The sequence below is a fragment of the Nuphar pumila genome, chromosome 13, assembly GCF_984573655.1.
Source record: "Nuphar pumila chromosome 13, dmNupPumi1.hap1.1, whole genome shotgun sequence".
In the NCBI taxonomy this organism is placed as follows: domain Eukaryota; kingdom Viridiplantae; phylum Streptophyta; class Magnoliopsida; order Nymphaeales; family Nymphaeaceae; genus Nuphar; species Nuphar pumila.
Genome location: NC_143261.1, coordinates 89,958,598 through 89,984,160, shown reverse-complemented (window position 1 = coordinate 89,984,160; position 25,563 = coordinate 89,958,598). Strand labels below are relative to the sequence as shown.

Sequence of the window (25,563 nt, the reverse complement as noted above, 5' to 3'; positions counted from 1 at the left end):
CGTATCCCCAAAGCTTTTTCCCCTTGAGGTTGTTTTCCATGGCGGCGGCCCACATCATGTAGTTGGAGCCATTGAGCTTGAAGGAGAGATCAATCTTTTGTTCTCCTTCCATAATAATCACTTACAAGAGGATGAAAAGAAGAGAGATATAACAAGAAAAAAAATATAGCTACACAACTAGCTATATTAAGAAGAACAGCATACACAAGGCTCTGATACCATGTAATGAAATATGCGGAAAAGCAAAGAGTGCACTAGGCACTTACAACATCCACTAATGAACAAACAACAAGGGCTAATACCCAAACCCACAAAAGACAACACAACATAAAAATATAAATGTCTCTTATTGAAAGAGAGAGAGCTCTCAAGAGTGAGAAATACAAGAGGGGTTCACCCCTATTTATACACAAGAGAAGGAGAGGGGAAGGGCCAAGAGGCCTTAAAAGGAGAGCCACATAGGGGGCTCCCCATGTAGTCGTTGGGGGCCCCATCGACTACATGGTGGGGCCCCTTTTGTGTGAGCAAAAAAACAAAAAATAAAAAAATATGATTTACAAAAAATAAAGAGAAAAATAAAATAAGAAAAACAAGTACCCCTATCGGGTACTTGTGAAATGACAAAAATACCCCTATCGGGTATTATATATATAAATATATATATAAATATATATATATATATATATATGAATTACATATATTTTAACAAGCATATCATGGTGCAGAGAAGTCTATTTCTTTTTTTACCTTTTTTGTAACACTAATATTAGTATGTCTCTCTTTTTCATGAGTGAGAAGAAGCTTCATTTTGTCAATTATCTTTGACCAGAAATGGTTAATTTGAAGTTATGGAGAATACCATGATCAAACTTGAGTTGTCTGCAAGAGGATGTCAGGACGGCCTTGCAGCTGCTAAGCATGGTTGATTTTGTTATTGTGGTCATCTTATACAATCTTCTTTGTTCATATTCCACGTATGCAGTTTGCTTCATTGGTCTTCACACATTAATGTATTCTTAGAATAGCTTGTAATTTGACATTTTCTTTTTCCTGCTCTGAAAGGGAATTGTCTATCTCGAGACACAATATGGCAATCTTCATATCAAAGTAAGTAATTGTTTTCGGATTGGTAAGATTACTCATTCTCCTTGAGATTCCTTTTTTAATGTTTGCACAGTTGTATCTATTGTTCATTATTTTGGAATTTACTTACTCCCTGTTTGGTGTTATTTGGTGTCTCATTCTTCCTTTTTTGCTTATAGTGGCGTATCATGTTTCCTAAATTTGGAATCTGGTACTTGGGATGTTACTTTTCGCTACTTTATTTGCACATGCTTCTAAGGAATTGTTGCTTGTAATGTGATTTTTTGTCAGTTCCACTCTTCATAATATCACTATGTTTGGTCCAAATCTCTCATATCTCCACCCTAGTGCAAGTCGTAGGATTGCACAGGTAAGTCAGAGGAGTCCTTATCATCAGAGAGTCCTCAATTCTGAGGATTGTTTGTAATTGAAAATATTAACTCCATGCCCAGTTTGCGGTGCTGAGATCCTATTTCATGGAGGAATTTTGCTTTATGAATATAAATGAAAAGCGGAATTCATAATCTAGAAAAATGAGTAAAGGGCACTGTTAGTATTTGTTAGCAATATTATTTCCTTGATTTTTGCAGGATATTGATTCCGTTGGTTCTAAAAATATTTGTAGCCCATGAAATTGTCTTTTACTACCATGCCACAATCAGGCAGTAAGATCTTTGAGTATAACTCTTTGAGCGATTTGTCCATTTGTGTTCACTGGCAAATTCAATTGAAACATTGAGTGTGTTACCTATTTGTGTGTTGAAATACTTAAAATTATGGTGTCTCCATGATGAGGAAATAAATCTGACTTATCCGATCATATTTAGGCGCCCCTACCTATGTTTGAGGCCATTTTCTTCTACTTGACAGTAATATAATCACTGTGAATAGGTAATTACATTTTCAATTTAACAGAGGCTGGCACTTCATTGTGCTAACTTTGGCCATCTCAAATGTCTTCTATTTCCCTACTTGCACCCTAAGGTGGGAACCGTGGTTTCTTTTAGATGATTGTATGGTGAGTGGGAGTACAGTCTGAGACTCTGAAAGTGAAGCTGAACAGTTCATGCTCGCATTCATACAAAGCAGGGGTATTTATTAGAGTTACAAGAAACATGGAGGATAGTTTGGGAAGAAACCTGCCATAACTTTACGCAAGACAGCTGTGGGGCTATTTTAATTATTTCTGTTTTCCAAACTCAACAAATTTGTCAAAATCATAGTTCTTTTCTTTGATTCCTCTGTTTCATATAATATATATGCTACTATAGCAACAAGTTTGGACACTTAAAATATCTTTTGATAATATGTCAGGATCTCTTGCCTTACCTTTGATTACTTCGGGAATGTTCCTTCAAGGTTTAGTTACTTTGACATCCATCTGTTTTTTTTCTGTGTCCAACTTTATGGTTCCTCTACTATTAAAAGTTTTCAATTGTGGTGGAGAAGAATCATTATTCACCAACACATTATAAATAATTCTTATCATTCTTATTGAACTGATATTCTCTCTTAAGATGGATGACTTATTTGTTATTTCATACTTGATTTTATGCTGCATTTATATTTTTCTGTTATCCATGAATCCACTTCAACTTCTCGTATCGCGATACGAGTGCGTATCGTATCTGTATCATACATATTGTATGATACGAGCCTGTATCATATGATACAGTGTCGGTGCACTTTAAAAGGGCTGAAAAATAATTATTTGAGTTTTAAACAACTCTTGAGGGCCGACTCTTTCATTTGTGTAGAGGCCATTAGAGAGGTATCCACGCACCCTAGGTGCCGTCAGAGCAATTTAGGGGTCGATCCGTGTACAAAGGAGAGGGCGTTTGCGATTTCATCAAGAAAGAGTGCATTTTCACCATTTTTCCACTCATGGAAGTGGGTTAAGGTAAAAAAACCCTATTAATATTTTGCATTGTTTTTGTGAGATAGTTGATGATTGATGATGTCTTATGTAGCTCATAGAGACATAAATGCTTCATATGTGATTTTATGGTTGCATTTTGTGCATTTCATCATTTTTTTGTGTGATGACTTTTTTAGAATTTTTGCTTTTTTTTTCTAATTTTTTAGAGTTTTTTTTTATTTACTGTTTTTTATGATACGATAGGTATCTTATTTTGGGCCCAACCAATACGGGTTATGATACACTACAACCTTGCTTGAGAGTTTTATGTATTGCCTTCTTGGGAGTGTTAAACATATATTATCTTGTTCAACAAATTTTTTTCCAACAAGATTGCTAAAATAGACTTGATTAGTGATGCACTCTCATCAGAGAGAAGTCCTAGCATTGATGTGATCCCACCAATTTTGCTGAAGGCTAAAGATGTCAAAATTGAAGAATATGAAGGCGTGTCCATTAACCAGAAGCAGAATGGTAGAAATATCTTATTGGGTGGACAACCCAGAGTTACCGGAAGCATCCATGGGATAGGGGAAGCGTGCTTCCCCGAGAGCATGTTTCATTAAGGAAGCGCGTGGGGAAGTGCATGTTCGCGTCCCCCTTTAAAGGGAGACGCGCTTCCCTTTAAAGGGGATGCTTTTCAAGGTTATGACTAGTTTGCCCTTAAATATTTTTTTTTACACGTGTGCTTTACTAAGGGTAAAATCAACATTTTACAAAACCTGTGAAAAAACAAAACCTTGAGGGCTTAGGGTTTTGTTTTTTCACGCATCCGAGTCTCTCTCTCTCTCTCTCTCTCTCTCGAGTTTTCGGCGAGTTTTGAGTTCCAGCGACCTCCTCCGGCGACCTCCTCCCTACTTTTGGCGATGAATCCATTCAGGTACGCTCACTTCTCTTCTCTTATTCTATTTCTTCTTTCTCCTCTCTCTCACGCTCTCTCACTCTCTCTACTGGGTCCTCGGTGAAAAGGGGTCGACATGGGTTTTCTATCAGACTCGCCGATGTTTTCCCCTTCATTCATGCTGACTCCAGTCTGGCTTTTTGGGAAGCTCATTCCCACCTTGCTAATGGCCATGCTGGCATGCCAACAGCTAATCGGTCAGGTGGGATTGAGTTCCCACCTTGCTCTGCTGGCCTGCCTGTTAAAACATATGTAATAATACCATAATACCCGATAGGGGTATTATGGTCATTTCACAAAGTACCCCATAGGGGTACTTATTTTGTTTCTCGTATTTCACTATTTTTTATTTTTCTTTTTATTTTTATTTTTGTATTTTTTGGATATCGAAAAGGGGCCCCACAATGGAGTCGTTGGGGCCCCCAACGGTCACATATGTGACCGTTGGGGCCCCCAACGGTCACATATGTGACCGTTGGGGGCTCCCAACGACTCTATTGGGAGCCCCTTTGGTCTCCTCTTCTTATAAATAGGGGGAACCCCCCATGTATGTTGTATTGCTCTTGAGAGCTCCTCTTCAATAATAGTGATATTATTTTTCATGTGTGTAGCCTTTTTATAAGGCCCTTTGTATATCCCTTAGTGGATTTTCTCTCTTGTGCTTGTTGCATTTGTCCGTGTGGGACATAGTGAATGCTTTAGCATTCTTGGTTTCTTCTGCTTATTTCATTACATGGTATCAGAGCCATAAGATCTTCTAAAGGTAAAATCTTGTCTCTCTCTACTTCCTTTCTTTCTCACATCTTCCTTGTGTAGCAATGGAAGTCAAGATCGATCTATCATTCAAACTCAATGGAAAAAATTACATGATGTGGGCATCCGCAATGGAGAATAATTTCAAAGGCAAGAAGCTTTGGGGTTATGTAATGGGAACCGTTTCGGAACCCCAACTTAAGCTCACAAAGATGGAAGGAGATCAAGAGAAAGCACTTGAAGGCGATGCTCGTCTCAAGGCCATTGAAGATTATAATCATCAAATGGAAGATTGGGAGAGCAACCATGCAAAAATCCTTGCATGGTTTATGAATAATGTCGAACTTAAGGTATGTGCAAATATTGCAAAATTCCGCTGGGCAAATGAAGCTTGGTTTTTTATGAAGGGTATGTTTACCCAAAAGGATCTTGCAAGAGCTTATTTCTTGCAAGAAGAAGTAAGAACCACAAAACAAGGTGACATGAGCATACAAGATTACTATAGTGCTCTAAATCCTTTGTGGGATGAATTGGCTCTTTTAGAGCCTAAATGGGTATCTATGGAGGATGTGGTTCTAAGACAAAAACAAATGGAACAAGATAGATTGTTTCAATTTTTATTTGGGCTTCGTCCCGAATTTGAACAAGTGAGATCCTCACTTCTCCATAGATCCACGTTTCCTCCCTTAGAAGAAGCTATTGCCAAGATTACTCAAGAAGAGACTAGGCATAGCATGGGTAAAAGCATAGAGGAAGTTCTTGCCGTATCTAAACCCGGCAATCATGTTAAAACATACAAACCACCTCATTTTGGTAAGCAAGGGAGTGGTGGAAGAAAAATGATTATGTGTCACCATTGTTATGAGCCGGGACATATTAAACCCGTTTGCCCAAAGCTAAATGGGGCATTCAAGCCAAAGGTGGCTTCCGTTGAAGAATCCACCACCAAAGAAGATGACGGCAAGAACGGGGATCTCAAAGACACTCTTGGACAAATCTCTTTGGCTCTTCAACAAATCTTAAAGGTCACTTCTTCCACCTCCGGTGCCGCCATTGCCTCATCATCACCTCCCGGTACGTACTCTTGGATTTTAGATTCCGGAGCTTCTTTTCACATGACCCCTCATGAAAATGCATTAACCAATGTGCACACCAATTCAAAAATGTCTTGTGTCTCTACGGCCGATGGAATTTTTCTCAAAATAAATGGTGTTGGAACTCTTGATTCTAAAAATGTTCAAAATTTCCTTGTTCCAAAAGTTAGAATAGTTCCAAAATTAAATCTTAACCTCTTTTCCGTTTCTCAAATAGCCGACCATGGATGTGAAATATCTTTTTCATCCCAAGGGTGCTTTGTGCAGGATCTCCGGTCCGGGAAGCGGATTGGGCAAGGCCATAGGAAGGGAGACCTTTATTTTATGGATAATTTAATGCTTCCAAATACCTCATTTTGTACTTATGTCCAAGACAAAAATATTGAAACTTGACATAAAAGGCTTGGACATCCAAGTTACTCTAAAATGTATCTTTTTCCTTTTGGACACAAGTTTTGTAAAGAAAAAGATATCAATTGCAAAGATTGCATTTTTGGCAAAATGAAGTCTACTCCTTTTCCTATTAGATCCTTTGTGACAACAAGACCTTTTGAATTGGTGCATTCCGATGTTTGGGGGCCATCTCCGGTTCTATCTAAAGGTGGTTATTCATATTATGTTACTTTTATTGATGATTATACTAGATATGTATGGATTTATTTTCTTAACTTTAAATCGGAAGTTTTTAACTTCTTTAAAGAATTCCATGCAAAAATTCAAAATCAATTTCAAAGTCAAATATCCATTCTTAGATCCGATTCGGGTGGAGAATACTTATCAAATGATTTTCAAGCATATCTAAAACAACATGGCATTTGTCATCAAAAATCTTGCCCAAGAACTCCTCAACAAAACGGTCTAGCGGAAAGAAAACATAGGCATATTTTGGAAACCATTAGATCCTTACTCATTTCTAAAAATATTCCTAAAATTTTTTGGGCCGAAGCCGTGTTAACCTCCACCTATTTAATCAATAGGATGCCATCTTCAAAATTGAATAATATCTCTCCTTATGAAAAACTTTTTAATATGACACCCGACTACAATCGTCTTCGGATTTTTGGGTGTAAATGCTTTGTTCTTTTACATAAAAGAGATAAATTGTCACCTAAAGCAATAGAATGTGTATTTTTAGGATACGGTGAAAATCAAAAAGGCTATAGATGCTTTGATCATAAAAACAATAAGTTATTTGTCTCCAAAGATGTAACCTTTTTAGAAGATGAAAATGGATTTGACATATTGGAAAAATCAAATGAAATTGATTATATGTTTATCAATGATCTTTTAGAAGATTCAAATGATGACTCTTTGAGTCATCCGGAAATTTTAGAAAATACTCATGATTCTCATGATGATGATGTATCACCAACTAATGGTGACAATCTCCAAGTATACACTCGGCGTGAGGAAGCCCAACCTATTAGTGCTTTAGAAAAATTCTTGCGGCTTAATGAACCCCTAGAAGAAACCTCCCTTAGGCGTTCTTCTAGAGAATCAATTCCACCTAATAGGTTTGTCTCATATGAAACTCTTTCACCTAAATATAGAGCTTGTCTAATAGCCTTGCATTCTTACTATGAACCCTCCCATTATAATCAAGCAAAAAGTATACCTCATTGGGTTGAAGCAATGAAAGTTGAACTAGATGCTTTAAATAAAGCTAAAACTTGGGAAATAGTTCACCTTCCTCCAAATAAGAAAGCTATAGGATGTCGATGGGTCTACAAAGTCAAAACAAAAAGTGATGGTTCCCTAGAGCGCTATAAAGCTAGATTAGTTGCTAAGGGATACTCACAAGAATATGGCATCGATTATGAGGAGACTTTTGCTCCCGTGGCTCGCATGACAAGCGTTAGAACTTTAATTGCGGTAGCATCATCTAAGAAATGGCCTATATTCCAATTAGATGTTAAAAATGCCTTTCTTAATGGTCAGTTGAATGAAGAAGTATATATGGATCCTCCGCCGGGAATCAGTGTTAACCAAGGTCAAACCCTTCGGTTATTAAAAGCCTTATATGGTCTTAAACAAGCCCCTAAGGCTTGATATGATAGATTTAGTGCTATCATGTTACAATTGGGATTTCGCTCATGTTATACTGACACTGCTCTTTTTGTTAAAAATGCAGGTAATAGTATCATCATCCTTCTGCTTTATGTTGATGATATGATCATCACTGGCAATGATGAAAGCGGTATTCTTAAAGTTAAAAATATGTTAAAACATAATTTTGATATGTCTGATCTGGGTTTTCTCAGGTACTTTCTTGGTATAGAAGTTGCATACTCTCCTCGAGGGTATATACTGTCACAGATGAAGCTTGCTGCAGACATATGCTACAAATCTGGGATTTCAGATGATAAAAAGGTGGAGACTCCCGAGGTTATCAATGCTAAACTACGACTGGAGGATGGAGTTCTGCTGGACGATCCTACGCCCTACAGGCAACTCATAGGCTCCCTCACCTATCTGACTATCACCAGGCCCGATATTGCTCATGCTGTGCACTCTGCAAGCCAATTTCAGCATGCTCCTACATCTGTGCATATGAGTGCTGTGCTCCGGATCATTCGATATATTAAAAATACTTTGACTAAAGGGCTATTCCTATCCTCAATCTCTTCCTTAGATTTACTAGCTTATACTGATGCTGACTGGGGAGGAAACCCAAATGATCGAATCTCAACTACTGGCTTTTGTGTGTTCCTAGGAGATTCGCTAATTGCTTGGAGGTGCAAGAAACAGCAGAAAGTCTCATTGTCTTCTACTGAAGCAGAATACAGGGCTATGGCAACCACTACAATGGAGCTGGTGTGACTTCAAAGTCTTCTTCAAGATATGGGAGTCAAAATTACCGGGGCTTCGAAGCTTTGTTGCGACAACAAAAGTGCTATCTACATTGCCAGCAACCACACTTTCCATGAGAGGACGAAACATATTGAAATGGATTGTCATTATGTACATGATGAATATCTTTGTGGGACAGTAACACTGCCATATGTCACTTCAGAATATCAACTTGCTGATTTCTTCACCAAAGCCCTGCCTGCTCCTCGCTTCATGTTCCTCCTTGGCAAACTTTCGGTCATTCCCCCGTAAAGTTTGAGGGGGGGTGTTAAAACATATGTAATAATACCATAATACCCGATAGGGGTATTATGGTCATTTCACAAAGTACCCCATAGGGGTACTTATTTTGTTTCTCGTATTTCACTATTTTTTATTTTTCTTTTTATTTTTATTTTTGTATTTTTTGGATATCGAAAAGGGGCCCCACAATGGAGTCGTTGGGGCCCCCAACGGTCACATATGTGACCGTTGGGGGCTCCCAACGACTCTATTGGGAGCCCCTTTGGTCTCCTCTTCTTATAAATAGGGGGAACCCCCCATGTATGTTGTATTGCTCTTGAGAGCTCCTCTTCAATAATAGTGATATTATTTTTCATGTGTGTAGCCTTTTTATAAGGCCCTTTGTATATCCCTTAGTGGATTTTCTCTCTTGTGCTTGTTGCATTTGTCCGTGTGGGACATAGTGAATGCTTTAGCATTCTTGGTTTCTTCCGCTTATTTCATTACACTGCCAACAGTAATCGGTTAGGTGGGATTGAGTTCCCACCTTGCTAATGGCCTTGCTGGCCTGTCAGCAGTAATCGGTATGAAACTTCGGCACATTTATGGCTGGTATTAGAATATTGTGTTGGAATATTGTGTTGGTGGAGATCTTATGACCCTGCTAAGACAGGCAGTTCTCTTCTCCTATTCCTATTTTCACCACAGAATTAAATATTTCATCAACAAAGTTTTTTTATTATACTTCCTAGGTCCATGTCGTACTTCATATTTTTTGCTCATAACCTTTTAATGGTCATTTTTTTGTTGGAATAGGTAACAAGACACACATACATGATTTATATTGCTCCTCATATTGGACAAGAAAATCATGCCATTTTAGTTAATTTTTATTGCTGACATTCTCAGAAGATTCCCCCCTCTCTTGTCCTTTTTATTTCATGTAACTGATAACAAGAATATTTAATGTAGTTTTACATTTTATAGTGGAAATTATATAGTTAATCTTGACTCCAATTTCGGCCAAGTGAAACTCGGTGTGGCAGCCGGACAATACTATTGTACAACATTGTGAATATTAATTTTGACCAAATGCATAAAATGTTTATATCCCCTATATATGGCCATATCCATGTGATATTGAGATAAATGTAATCTCATTGTCTCAGCAGTTTGTGGAAACATGAGCTATTTAAATTTTGAAACACATGCCACGGGGTAACTTATTTGGTTTTCAATGTAAAGGCCTGTCAACAAGAATTTGATTTCATAATTTGAATGGTTGGGAATGCCAAAGATAATACCTACTTATGTAATTCATACTTAATAGTGTTACAAGTTGATGGACCTTGGTTAAGTTGTCTATAGTTCAAACTTGGGACCAAGTCTTTTTTTAAACCACGTTTACCAAAACCCATCTTCTTCATTCATCCCTCTAGAATTTTCTAAGCATCAATAGCAGAAAGGTTAATCAAAACCATTTTCTAAGCTCTTGAAATGTTAATCAAAACCACATTTTCGCTTCCCTTTCGATTCTTATTCGCTTCCCTTTCGCTTCTCGTTCGAATCCTATGTCGCTTCCTTCTTCGCTTCTTAGGTCGCTTCCGGGTCGCTTTCGAGACGCTTCCCGGTTCGCTCCTAAGTCGTCTCGTGCTTCCCGCTTTCTAAAATTTTAGATGTGCCTCGCTTCCCGCTTCCCGCTCCCGCTTCCTCGACTGGCAACTCTTGGACAACCATAGGAGGCCCGTTGGTCATTCACATCTAATCCCGAGTGTCTAACAGATGTTTGTAACTGCTTTAATAACAAGTGCTAGCTTGCTCTTATATGTTGGCGGTATGGTAGCTACTGGACATCTTAAATCTGTGTATAATTTGGTCTTATGATCGCTTAGCAAGAGCTTGCTCATATAGCTGAGCCACCGGACTGGTTAGGTTCCTATATATAAATTAAATCATCATGGTCATAGAGTTTGCATGGCAAGTTATGTTATCAAAATAAGAAACATGGATACGTCTGTGGATACCTGGATGTGGTCAATTTTATGAAGTTCCAAATATGACTAGTATATAAAGGGATATGATATGGAGTAAAACTAAGGTATCTGTGCGACACAGGTAAGAGATTGATGCTTTTGAACTGAATTAGCCTCTGTTTCTGCTTCACATCTGTCATGCTGACCAAATCAATTGGGTTGTGACCTACTTCAATGGATTAGATTATGGTTTTGTTCTATTTTCTCTCATGTTAAAAAGGTGGTCATAAATAAGAATTTAGTACTTTTGATTTTCTTCAACCCATCTTCTGCAACATAATTGGGTGACTTGTTTATTTACTTAGCCATTTCTTTATACTTGTAAATTTTTCTTCTTATATTTATGTTTCCTTCTGTTAATTGATGAACATGAATTTTTGCACAGCTTTTTCCTGAATGTTCTCCAAATTCTGTGTTGTACATTACTGAGCTTCTCAAACTACACCATTGTGCTGGCTGTCAAATTTACCGTTCAGAGGGCCGGGGTGAATCATGGGATTCTGAAGGAAACCATATATCGGGGGTAAATACATTCTTTCTGGTTGCAATTTAGAACCCCATTGCTTGAATTATAGACTTTTTCTCTTTTACTGAGAGATGCAGTGTGTGCTTATTTTTCGGTGATGACCTTTCTTCTCCATGTTTGGTTCTGTTAGTCTGGTATGGTAATACCCTTCGCTTAACCTGTATAATTTTTATTTGTACTTTTAATTTTGCAAAACTGCATAGTCTCTATGGGCTTTGATTTATTTGAACATGTGAAATTGAGCCCCTCTTTTCAAGTGCACCCTATGAGTTCAAGAAGGCTAAATATCCAAAGAAATTGTCCTTCGTCTTACCTTAAACCTTATAGTGGTATAATATAAGTTCTATTGAGTGTATTCTCAACAATTAACCTTACATTGAAGATTCTATGAGTGTAGGGTAACCCACATATATCACTTCACGAGGTTCATGTCATGTTTCCCTGCTTTCCATATTAGAATCCATAGTGTTCTAGACCAACAGAATTTTATCCTTTTATTAAAGATCTTTAATTAGTTGAATAATGTAGACCATGTTGGTGTAATGAAATAGTGGTCTTCCACAAATGCGCAAACAACTCACAAATATGTGTTTATTGGAGACTCTACAAGCATGGCCCTTGAAAGGGTATAAATGGAAGAACACTTGAAATAAATAATAATTTATTAATAACAAAAAATGCTTAAGAAGCATTGAATACATTTGTTGAAGGGGATCACCCCTATTTATAAAGAATGGAAGAGAGGAGGGAGAGCTCATTTTGAGCTCTCCCATAGAGTCGTTGGACCCTAGTCCAACGGCTCTAATTATAGCTGTTGGACTAGGGTCCAACGACTATAACTAGGTCAAGTTCCAACTAGGAACTTGACTAGTTTATTAATCTAGTTCAAAATACAAAAAAGAAGAAATAAAGAAAAAATTAATAATAAAAGAAAATGTTATATATAATAATAATATATTATATTATTATTATATATATGCTACATATATAAGTTACATTTTAACACTCCCCCTCAAACTTACGGTATAATGAGTGAAAGTTTGTCTAAGAAGAAGTGAAATCTGAGAGCAGCGAGAGGCTTGGTGAAGAAGTCTGCTAATTAATTTTCTGATGTAACATAGGGCAGATCAATGGTTCCATGTAAGTATTCATCTCTGACATAGTGACAATCCATCTCAATGTGTTTGGTGCGCTCATGAAACGTTCGATTGCTTGCAATGTAGATGACACTTTTGTTGTTACAGCACATTTTTGAAGCTTGGTTTGCTTCAGCTCCCATATCTATTAGCAAACGTCTGAGCCAAACAACTTGACCTAGTGGTAGTTGTCATGGCTCTGTATTCAACTTCGGTGGAGGAAAGAGAGACCTTCTGCTGCTTCTTGCATCTCCATAAAATCAAAGATTCACTTAAAAACACAAAAAAAACAGTGGCTGAGTGCCTATTATTGGGATCACTATTAAGACTGACTGGATCATTGTACCCATTACGGGTTTGGGCCTGGACCCGAAATCCATGTATTTATCCCAAAGTCATTGTATTGTTTGTATTGGGTCTGGATCTGATGTAACATAATGTAATATCCAGACCCAATCTAATTTCAATATAAATATAACATATAGGGCACGATCCTTGTTGTTGAGGATCGTACCACTTGTTGCTGCAGTCTCCCTCTTTCTCACAAGCATCTTCTCCCTCCTTAGCATCAACTGAACGTCGGTGGATAAATTCTTTCATGGTATCAGAGCGGGATCGCATCTGACTTCAATTCAAGGGCGTGAATCCGATTCCAGAAAGTGTCTCGAGAGATTTGTCTTATGTTCCAGGTTAGTAAAACAAAAAAAAATTGTCTTCTATTTTCTCTATCTTTTCTCTCTGTTTCCTCCATCTTTAATTTCAAAACTGATCTTTATTTCAATTCAATCTTTGGATTTCAGATCTGATTTCGTTTCAGATTTGTTTCTCTTCCTATCGCTGACGTCGAAATTCGTTCTAGATCTGTTTCTCTTCTCTTCCTATTGCAATTTTTTTTTTTACCCACCTTCATCGTTGATTCTGGATCTGATTAGTGCATCAGATCTGTTCGTGTCTTGCACCATCTGTCTCACATTAACATCAGATCTGACTATTCACTTCAGAACTCTCATCTTATAGAACTTATTGGGTTTCAAACCTGTATACCCAAATTTCGTCAGACCTGACTTTACATCTTTGGAGTCTACGAGAAATCTGACGAGACTCTGACCAGTACAAATCATGCAGTCCACTAAAGGTATTAGAGAAACAGTGACCCGAATATATAAAAAAAAAAGTCGTGAACTCTGATTGTTTCTCTAACTTGTTGGACTGTCTTGTTGATATATTTCTCGTTCTTCTCTTCAATTCCATTTATTCTTATTCTTTTCATGGATTCTCCTTCTCTTCCATCTAGCTTCCTTGGTCAACTGATTTCCGAAAAACTCACCAACTCGAATTACTTAACTTGGAAGAGGCAACTATTGCCTTTTATTAGGAGTTTGGATCTCTCTGGATATCTTGATGGATCTGTCCCTACATCACCAAAGTTTGTTTTGCAAGAGGAGAGAGATGATAAAGGGGAGGTTTCCAACAAATTGGTTCGTAATCCAGAATTCATAGCATGGAGGAGAAGGGATCAGGCGGTTGTGGCATATATTACCTCTACTCTTTCCCAAGAGGTATTAGTGAGCATTCCTGACGAATGCTCCGCTATGGAGTTATGGCAGAGGTTGGCACAAACCTATTCACAAATTTCAGAGGCCAGAACCCTATATTTAAATAAATAATTTCAGCTCTTAAAAATGGAAAACCTGTCAGTCACAGAGTACATGAACAAAGTCAAGACCATCATTGATCAACTAGCCATGGTGGGTTGTGAAATTCCTGACAAAGAAAAAGTTTAATAGGCACTAAATGGTCTTGGATCTGATTATCACGTGTTGGTCACATCCCTCCTATGTCTTCCTTCTTTACCAAGTTTTGAAGATCTTTGCGCGAAGTTATTGCAGTATGAAGTTACCATTCGAGAAGAGATGCACTCCAGCCACCATGATGTATTGGTTACAGGGATGATGTCAGGACGAGGACGTGGAGGCTTTCGAAGTGGACGTGGACAGGGAAGGAATAGTCAAGGAGGACGAGGATTGTTGCCCACGCCCAACATGTCACCTAATTCTTTCCCAGGGAATCAAAGCTCCAGAAACATACCGACATGTTTTCAATGCAACAAAAGGGGGCACATCAAAGCTAATTTTTGGTACAATCCACAGAACAATGGAAGATTTAATGGTGCAGGATCCTCTCACAGAGGAAGAATAGGAGAAGACTAGAAGGATGATGAAAAGAATAATGTGAAGAATCTTTTGATATCTGCTCTTATAAGTTTAAGCTTCAAGTAGAATGAGCAAAGAACCTGGTACATTGATTCTGGGGCTGCAGCACATGTGAGAGGTGATGTCGGTAAGATTTTAAAACATGTTCCTTATCGTGAAAAATTTCATATTAAAACTGGAGATGATACTCTTCACTCTATATTTCATACTGGAAATGTTAACCTTTCACTCCCTAATTCTTCTCTAAATTTGTCCAATGTCTATCATTCTCCAAGTATTATCAAGAATATTGTCTTTGTCTCTAAACTTGTTGATGATACTAATTCTTCCGTTGAATTCACTCATTCTTCTGTATGTGTCAAGGATCTTCTCACGAAGAAGACGCTCATTGAAAGAGAACGACAAGAAAACATGTATATCCTCAAGGAACTTTTTTCTTCTTTTGTTTGTGGTGCTTCATCAAATTCATCCGTCATTCAGCCAGTGTCGTCCAAAGATTGTTTTAGTTTATCTCAGTGTAATAAGCCAGAGATTTGGCATCGTTGTTTGGGTCATTGTAATGGTTCCTTCATTAAGAAACTTGTGTCGAGTGGACTTGTTCCAGAGTCTAGTCTAAGTGTTGAGTCTGATACTTCACTTTGTTCCAGTTGTCAACTATGTAAGAGTCATGTTCTTCATTTTAATTCAATAAATCAAAGAGCTTCAGTGCCTTTTGAAATTGTGTATTCTGATGTTTGGGGTCCTGCCCCACAATCTTCTTTATTTGATGGTTGCTATTACGTAACCTTTATTGATAGCTATTTCAGATATATTTGGATTTATTTTATGAAACATAAATCTGAAGTGTTCAAACTCTTTCGTTCATTTTTCGCTTCATTCTATAATCAATTTTCGTCTAAAATTCAGCATTTCCAATGTGATGGAGGAGGTAAGTATTTATCAAAGGAATTTACTGAATTTCTCCAAGATAATAGAATAAGCCGCCGTATATCTTGCCCACATACACCACAACAAAATGGTGTGGCGGAAAGAAAACATCGACATATTTTGGAAAGTGCCTTGAGTATGTTGCATGACACTCACGTTCCCGTGAGTTTGTGGACGGAGGCCTTCCACTCAGTTGTGTATATCATAAATCGTCTACCCATGACATTCCTAGAGAACCAATCTCCTTATTTTGCTCTTTTCGGGATTCAACCCGATTATAATGAATTACGAGTGTTTGGTTATATATGTTACGTCCATGTTGATAGCTCTCAACGAAATATGTTTCAGGACAAAGCATGTATGTGCAAGTTTGTGGGATATGCTGACCAATACAAAGGGTATCGATGCTATGACCCCATCACTCATCACATCAGAGTCTCACGAAATGTTGTGTTTGATGAAACCATTGTTGAGGACTCAGGAAGTGTAGATGGACACAACGAGGCCTTTGAGTGGTATCAACCATGGCTTGCCACTAAGTTGCTTAACCAGATAGAGACGTATGATGTCCCCCTGTGTCACACGTCACCTGTTGAACCGAGTGAGACCGACGTTGAACCTCAGATGGAAGAATTGAGAAATGCGCAGGTTCCTAGCATGTCTACTTCAGATGCCGCAAAATTTCAAGGAATCGTCTATGTACGACGAAACACGAATAATGATCAGCCAATTGATGTGCAGCCCAGACGAATTGGAAGAATTCGCCATCCTATTGAGAGATGTGTCAGTTATAACAACTTCTCTACAGATATGCAATTATTTATTTCTCAGATTAAAAAGCAAGATCAACCCGTCAGTTTCTCGGATGCATACATGTCAATCAAGTGGATTGAGGCCATGAATGAGGAGATGGAAGCCTTGCGTGAATGTGGAACTTGGGAGATTGTCCCTAGACCCTCAGACAAAAATGTTGTAGGTTCTAAATAGGTTTGTAAGATCAAGTATAAACCTGATGGATCCATTGAACGCTACAAGGCAAGACTTGTAGCCAAAGGCTTTACTAAGGAATACGGGCAAGACTATGATGAGACCTTTAGCCCTGTAGTCAAGATGGGAACAATTCGATTAATTTTATCTTTGTCGGTTCAGTATGGTTGGACTCTCAGTCAGCTTGATGTCAAAAATACATTTTTGCATGGTAGTCTGAAAGAAGAAGTGTATATGGAGCAACCCCCTAGTTATGCAGAACACAACCCCAACACTTATGTTTGTAAATTAGGAAAAGTCATCTATGGACTAAAGTAGGCCTCTCGTTCTTGGTTTGATAGCTTCTCTGTCGAAGTTCAACGACATGGATTCATTCGATCTTACCTCGATCATTCCTTATTCATCTTTCGAGATCGTCAGGTCAGTATTTTACTTCTCATATATGTAGATGATATTATTATCACTGGGAATTCTGATGAACATATAGAAGCTACAAAGGCTCTCTTGAGTTGAAAGTTTAAGATGAAAGATTTGGGGGTTCTGCGTTATTTCTTGGGGGTTGAAGTAGACCGGCGGGATACATATCTTTCATTAACTCAACACAAATATACCTTGGATTTATTGGATAAGGCAGGTATGAAGGATTGTAAACTTTTGTCCACTCCTAGTGCATTGAATCATAAACTCAGTGCTCTAGATGGGGAGGCATATGGAGATCCCAGACAATATCACAACCTCGTGGGTATGCTTCAATATCTCACTTTCACTAGACCAGATATTGCGTATGCAGTGAATCAAGTCTCGCAATTCATGCATGATCCACACACAGAACACATGAATGTTGTCAAGAGAATTCTTCGATACTTAAAGGGAACACTTGGGGATGGCTTAGTTTATCATCAATCTAAGACTAAAGGAGAGCAACATAGACTAATTGTGTATGCAGATGCTGATTGGGCTGGAGATCCAGATGACAGAAGGTCTATGTCTGGCTATTGTGTTTTTATTGATGGAAACGTAATAGCATGGAGTAGCAAGAAACAACGTGCAGTTGCACGATCCAGTACTGAGGCTGAGTATCGGTCTATGACAGCAGCTACAATAGAGGTTACATGGCTCAGACATCTTTTAGTAGAATTAGGAGAAACCATTCTACCCACTACTCTTTTGTGTGATAATCAGTGCCATCCAGATTTTCTTCAATCTCATTCATCACAGTCATACAAAGCATATAGAGATTGATCAACATTTTATTCGACAAAAAGTAGAAGACAGGGAAGTTAAACCTGCTTATATTCGAACGACTGATCAGGTGGTGGATTTGTTCACCAAAGGTCTTACCAGCATACAATTTTGGTTCTTGAAGAGCAAGTTGTCCATGTTTCATGACCATGCACGGGAGGATATTAAGACTGACTGGATCATTGTACCCATTACGGGTTTGGGTCTGGACCCAAAATCCATGTATTTATCCCAAAGTCATTGTATTGTTTGTATTGGGTTTGGATCTGATGTAACATAATGTAATATCCAGTCCCAATCTAATTTTAATATAAATATAACATGTAGGGCACGATCCTTGTTGTTGAGGATCGTACCACTTGTTGTTGCAACCTCCCTCTTTCTCAAAGGCATCTTCTCCCTCCTTAGCATCAACCGAACGTCGGTGGATAAATTCTTTCAATCACCTCCCCAGTCAACATCAATATATGCAATTAAATTTAAAGATGATGAAGCAGACATGAAGAGTCCTCTTGAAAGAGAAGACTTTAAATATCTAATAATTCGCAAGATTGCTTCGATATGCACAGAGGTGGGAGCATGCTGGAATTGTCTCGCAGTATGAACAACATGCACTCTATGTAACAAGGATTCGGCTAGCAGGGTGCCGCACCCGCATCGACGCAACTCGACGCGGGTGCGGGTGTGGCACCGGGTGCGGTCAACCCGACCCTGGGTGCGTTGACCGCACCCAAGATCATTTTGGTCCATTTTTTGGATTTTTTTTTTTTAAATTGCCCTATGAAATGGGCTGCAGAATTTAAAAAAAAATCTTGGGGGGGGGGCTGCCCCTTTATACCCCCCGCCAAGGGCGCCCCCCCCGCCCGCTGACCGCGCAGCGGGACCCGCGCCGGGGGGAGCCCCCGGACCCCTTTCCTACAAGGGCAAAAACAATGAATCAGGCTCCACAACTCATAACTTTCATCTTTGGGGACAACCATATAAGATAAAAAAATGGTAAAAAGCAAGTTGGGCACACACATTCAGATATACATCTAAAAAAAATCAATGCCTCTGCAAACATAAAACAAAAGGCTTCTCATGAAGAGGGATCAGTCTAGGAAGTTAATAAGTGTGTTGACTTCCATAGCCATCTGCAGGTGTTAACACATGACCATAAAATACACCCTTGAAGTTTAAAAATGACTTGGCGGTTCCATGCATTAATGGACACCAATAGCTATTTTTGCAATTTTGTGTAAAAATAAGTTACACACTTATTAGCTGTGCATTCAAAATACACAATTATTAATATGTTTTCCTAATAAAAATTACTAAAATGTCCATAATTGTGACAATTAATACACCTAATCACCATATCAATTTTTAAATTTGTTAGGGGCATAAAATTGTGGTGAACGTGCTAACATGCATAAATGTCATGGACCTTAACAGCTACCATACATTCATACATATACACTATACATGATATATATATATTTACATTTTTGCCCCTGCCACACCCCCGCACCCGGGTTTTTTGGAAGTGCCGAATCCCCGCACCCGCACCCATGTGACATAGCATGCACTATATTTGGCCTAGTAATGAAAATATAAGAAATGACTCTAATAAGATGTCGGTAAAGAGTAATATTATCAAGAAGTTCTCCATCATCAATCTTCATTTTAACATTAACAACTTCTGGAGTGTCTACTTTCTTATCATCTGTAATTCCAGTCCTGGAAACAATATCAAAAGCAAATTTATATTGAGATATCAAGTACCCACGAGGGGAATAAGCAACTTCAATGCCTAAAATATATCTTAGTAAACCAAAGTCATTTCAAAGTGAATTTTAAGAAGAGTTTTAATATTTGCAACTCCCTGTTTGTCACCGTCAGTGATGATCATATCATCCACATAGAGAAGAAGAAGAATGATTCTTGCATCAGATTTCTTAATAAACAAAGTAGTGTCAGTTAAATAAGGTTGAAATTCAATATCATCATAACATAACTAAATCTGTCATATCAGGCTTTTGGAGCCTATTTAAGACCATAGAAAACCTTTTTTAGACGAAGAGCTTTATCCTTAGGAATACTAATACTAGGTGGGCTTTCTATGTATACTTTGATGAGATTCTCAATTAGGAAAGCATTTTTAACATCTAATTGAAAGATATGTCATTTTCTAATTGAGGCCAAGGCTATTAAAGTTCTAACAGTGGTCATACGGGCTACATGAGTGATTGTTTCTTCATAATCGATACCATACTCTTGAGCATATCTTTTTGCCACTGATCGGGCCTTATATCTTTTCAAGGTTCCATCGCTTTTGGCTTTGACTTTACTCATCTACAACCTATAGGTTTCTTACCCGGAGGAATATCTTAGATAGTCCAGGTGTTGGCCTTTTCTAATGCATCCAATTCGTTTTTCATGTTTTTTATCCATTCTATATGATTTTTAGCTTGCGAATAGGATGATGGTTCAGCATATGATTGTATTAATGCAATGGCTACCCTATAAGTGGGTGAAAAAAATTCGTAAGACACAATTTTTTCAGGAGGTCTAGAAATTCTAGACATCCTTCTAGGTGGAACTTCAGAGTATTTTTCTAAAGCACATGGAAGATTTTGCTCTTTACGTTTTGAATATTGTAGGCTAACATCTCTATAAATTTGCTCTCTATCATCATCATCATTTTCAATAACAATAGGACTTTGATCATTGTCAAGGTCACATTCATTGGATTTTGAAGTAAGATCAATTTGAAAAGAATATTCAGTGACATCCTTGGATTTTTCGAATTCAAAGATGCTTTCTTTTTATAAAAAAGATACATTTATCGACACATAATTTTCATTTTGAAAGTCGAAACACCTGTAGCCTTTTTTATTATCAACATATCCTAAGAAGGCACATGAGATTGCATGAGAGAAAAGTTTGTCATTTTTGTTGGTGAAAACAAACACTTGCATCCAAACACTTTTAACCTAGAATAATCTAGAGCTAACTTAAAAAGTGTTTCTATTGAAGTTATATTCTTTAATAAGGAAGATGTCATCTTATTGATGAGGTAAGTGACAGTTAGGATGACTTCAACCCGAAAACTTTTTGGAACCTGATTTACAATTAGCAAGGTCCTAGTAGTTTCCATAATGTGCCGATGTTTACGTTTAGCTAGGTCATTTTGTTGTAGAGTGTGTGAACATGATCTTTGATGTGTAATGCCATATAAATTGAGATAGTCTTTGAATTATTTGGATATAAACTCTTCCCCTGAATCAGTGCGAAAAATAAAAATATCATTTTGAAACTTATTTTTAACCATTTTATGAAATATTTGAAAGTTGGCAAAAACTTCAGATTTATGTTTAAAAAAATAAATCCAATTATGTCTAGAAAAGTCATTAACAAAAATGACATAATATGCAAAACCACCTTTGAAAATAACTGGTGCAGGGCCCTAAACATCCGAATAGATTAAAAGTGGTCGTGAAGAAACAAAAGTTCTACTAAGAAAAGGTAATCTTTTCATTTTTCCAAGAATGCAGTCTTTATAAGAAAAATTTTCAGAATTACAAAATTTTCCCAAACTTGGAAAATATTGAATTTTAGACATATGAGGATGGCCAAGTCTTTTGTGCCATAAATCCAATTCTAATTTCTGAACATTATAACAAAATGCATTCTTGGGCAATTTCAAAAAGTCTATGTAATAGAGTCTTCATTCTCTATGGCCTTCCCCAATCAGATTCTCTGACTAACGATCTTGTACCCAACAACCATGAGAAGAGAAAAAGATATTACATCCATAGTCAGATATTTGCAAAACAGATAAGAGATTCAAATTTAGTTTAGGGATATATCTAACTTCTGGAATAACAAATTTTTTGGATTTTTGAAAATTTTCAAAACATCTTACTCCTTTTATTTCAAGCGATGTGCCGTCGGCTGTAAAAACTTTTGACACACTAGATTCGGGGGCATTGTCATCATTTTTGAAAAAGATATGAACTTTTTTTGGGCAAGGGTCATACCCGATATTACTGATAAAGATTAGGGTATTATTGTCCTAAGGATAAATAAGGAATTTCTAAAAAAGATATTGGTTTTTAAGGGTTATGGCAGTCTTGTAATTAGGTCTGCAAAAAGCGGCAAACAACAACAACAACTACGCCTTCATCCCAAAAGTTGTGAAGGGCATCTTGGTCATTATAGTGGGGTCAACTGTCATTAAAAAGGGACAACTCAGCCCCCATCGACTAAGCATGGCTTAACCTATATAAGGGGTTCATTAAGCTAGTTTAAGAACCCATTACACATAAAATTTCTTCTCCTCTCTTGCCACCTTTTCCTCCTTCACAAACCCTGTAACTGAATCCTCCTCTTCCACCTTGTCACTCACCTCCATGACCTTCTTTTCTCAAGCCTTGCTAAGATTGTGACAAGAGGAGCATTAGTGCCTTGGGGAGTTCCCATGAATTGGGGCTGAACTTGAATAGTTTCTGGATTTCTATTTTTAAGTGTTCTTGCATGTTCCAGGAAGGTACAATATATTACTCCTCTTATTTTTAGGAAGTATACAACATGTTGATGTTATGTATGCATGTATTTTTGAGGAACCATGTTAGAAAATGAGAGATTTATGAGAAACTTTATGTTTTTGCTTAATATATGACTTGAAGTATGTTTATCATGTCTTTCTGAAGCTTTACAATGTTTACATTGTGTAGTTTTGATTCCTGGTGCAAAATAATAGAATTTGAGCACGAACCCATGTTTGAACCATTGTGTTTATGGAGTTTTCGGATTGTTTTCAACTCTGTCCAAACCCAGGAGTCGACCTCTGCGAGGCAGGAGTCGACTCCCTCTTATTTATCACCACCTTCGGTTTGTCTATTTTGTAGCACAGGAGTCAACCCTCGTGTTCAAAAAGTCGACCCCCTTTGTTGTTCTTTATGTAAAGCTAGCTGAGAGTCGACCCTCGTGTTCAGAGAGTCTACTCTTTCTAAAAAAGAGTCAACCCTTGAATGTTGAGAGTCTACCCTTTTTGAAAAGAGTCGACCCCTATGAGCCAAGAGTAGACTCTTGAGTTTCCCAAAGGGACTTTCTTGGTATTTTGAGTTCAGGTTTAGGTTGGATCACCTCGAGAATAGACTGTGAGGCTTATGTTTATGGTATTTTTGGGTTTATTGCATAAAATTATGTTTGGTACTCTAATGAGGAACTCAGGTTGTGTTGAAATGCATGGGTACATGAGCATGCATGCATGGTATGATGCATATGTCTGTGCATATACTAGACATTTTAGCCTTTTACTTTTTGAGGTGTCAAGGGGTCAACCCCTTTATTTGTAAAGGACTCTCTTTCATGACAAGCATTGAATAAAATACTTGTTCTCTCATTTTGATATTGAGCTTCCTCTAACCCTAACCTCTCTCCCTCCTATATTTGTGATTTTCCAACATGTTTCTGGTCATCTGTTTTTAAGTTTGTCTTTAGGGTTGGTGAATGCTACTGTGATGTCTGGCATCATATCACAACCTTACTCAACATTCCATATGCATCAAATTGTTGTGTTATCATGGGCATTCATCTGACAAAAATGTTGCCATATTACTTGTACAGACCCCACTTGGGCCTCCGTTTGCTGTGATTCAAGGGACACTTGGGGCTGGAGGCCTACCATTTAGTGGAATACCTAAAGAATATTGCCCAAGTTTAAGGAGAGGGTCGGTTGCATGGATTGGTTCAGGCCCTGAGTTCTTCATAAGTCTAGCAAATCATGATGAGTGGAGAAAAGTTTACACCGTTTTTGGTTCCATTTTGCCTGAAGATATGGAGATCGCTGAGAAAATTGCCCAGCTACCAACAAAAAAAGATGTATGGAATAACATTCAGGTTTTAGTTTTGGAGAATCCAATCAACTTGAGAGTCAGAAGGCTTGACAGGAGCCAGTGATCCAGATATCATCACCGGCTTGGGAATTGACGCCACTGGTTTGTGATTGCTATAAGCGCAAGTTATTGGTTCTCCAGTTGTATTAGCCTCAAGTCACGTGTTCTTGCTTGATCACATACATATGGCTTCATTGCTGTTCTTTATTCTCACTTAGTTCATGGGAAGGGAGCAAAATACGTACCGGCTTGCATTTCTTTCTTCTCACATAGTGCATAGAGGGAACAAAATGCATACCCTGATTACATTTCAACTTCTCATGTAAATTTTTCATCATTCATGGGCTGTAGAACGAGGTTAAATTTCTAGTTTTTTCATAGTATGAGAGGGAAGGCAATTCGTGTCTTTCATATCTTTTGATTTGAGGTAACAAAGTTATGGTGCAAGCTTGTTTAGATCAAATTCCCTTATTACTACCCCCGGATCATGCTAGTTCTGAGAACCAACTAAACTCCAGTATTAACTTGGTATGGTGAACAGTTAGGTCATGATATTCACTTTCTGAATTGGTGTTTAGATACTCGGAAACTACCATTGCTGGTCTTGGTGGTTTTCTCTTGTTCTTTTGTATTATCTTCTGCGATTCTTGTCCATTCCTGTCAATGGCTTGTGTTGCTTGGAATTTTTAGTCGAGCTGCTTTAAAAGATCTTGGCTTTCTCCTGCTTTCTTGTTTATTGCTGTTGGCTGAGTACAAAGCTGATCTCTACTGTGGTTTCATGTAAGTTGTTCACAAGCTTGTCTGTCTCTGACCTGGAGGACTTTAAACTCTTCCATTCCTCTACTGGACCCCTTGCCTCAACAATTGTTCTAGAAGCAATGGAAGTGGACAAATTCTCAGACCCGAGCCAGTGGTAATTGCTGATTCAACAGTTAAATTGAAACTACTGATGGCTTGTCCATGCAGATCTCAATACCATACAAGGCTTGTTCAGCATTAGCCTATCTATGCCAAATTTTTATCATTTTGTTTTTCAGAGAAAAATTATGTAGAGGGTGCGTTTGATTTCACAGACAAATAGTCCCACTAGACTATATATATATATATATATATATATATATATATATATATATATAGATAGATAGAGAGAGAGAGAGAGAGAGAGAGGCTGACAGTACCATTGGTCAGGCGATTCTCATGATCCAACCATTGTTGTCAAAATTGGTCTGAATCAGCCCAAAGATGATTCAAAGGGGCCTCAGGGTCAATTCAATTCATTTTTTAATATTTTAAGGAAATTTTCAAAATGGCAACTAAAGTTTGGTCATTAATAAAAAAATACACCTAACTTTTGCAATCTGCACTGTTAATAAAAAACAAACTTCTAACACTAACTCCATATGAGTTAAGAGGGTAAATTTATTAATTAACCCTTCAAGCCTCCTTCACTCCTTGTTTTCCTTCTTTCCTCGCCTTTTTACTTCCAAATATTCCCACCCACCCATAGATCTTACCTATTTGCTGTAACTTCCTTCTATCCCCAAAGACTCTACAATAAATCTTTTCCAACATAGCCCTGCACCATCCATCAAAAGTCTCTCTCTCTCTCTGTGTGTGTGTGTGTGTGTGTGACTGAGGAACTGTATATTTTGCCTGTCAATAGTAGTAATTTAAATTGTGGAGTTTCTGTGATCTTTGTTAGACATTAGGGGAAATACAAACCGGACTGTTTTTATCCATTGATGTTCTTCCACCTTTTCTTTTTGGGTGGGCAGGGTACCGGGTTGCTTTGAGGT

At 37.8% G+C, this 25,563-nt stretch overlaps 1 protein-coding gene across 1 annotated transcript in view; it reads left to right on the top strand.

Moving 5' to 3' along the window:
- LOC149819104 (peptidyl-prolyl cis-trans isomerase) overlaps positions 1 to 24,178 on the top strand; it is a 31,545-nt gene extending 7,367 nt beyond the window's left edge. Inside the window, exons 3-5 of the mRNA XM_089984272.1 lie at positions 1,063 to 1,107; positions 11,240 to 11,377; positions 23,499 to 24,178. Coding sequence (XP_089840398.1) covers positions 1,063 to 1,107; positions 11,240 to 11,377; positions 23,499 to 23,831 — 516 coding nt within the window. The 3' untranslated portion in view covers positions 23,832 to 24,178. The remainder of the gene's footprint in view (positions 1 to 1,062; positions 1,108 to 11,239; positions 11,378 to 23,498) is intronic.
- Positions 24,179 to 25,563: the final 1,385 nt, after the last annotated feature.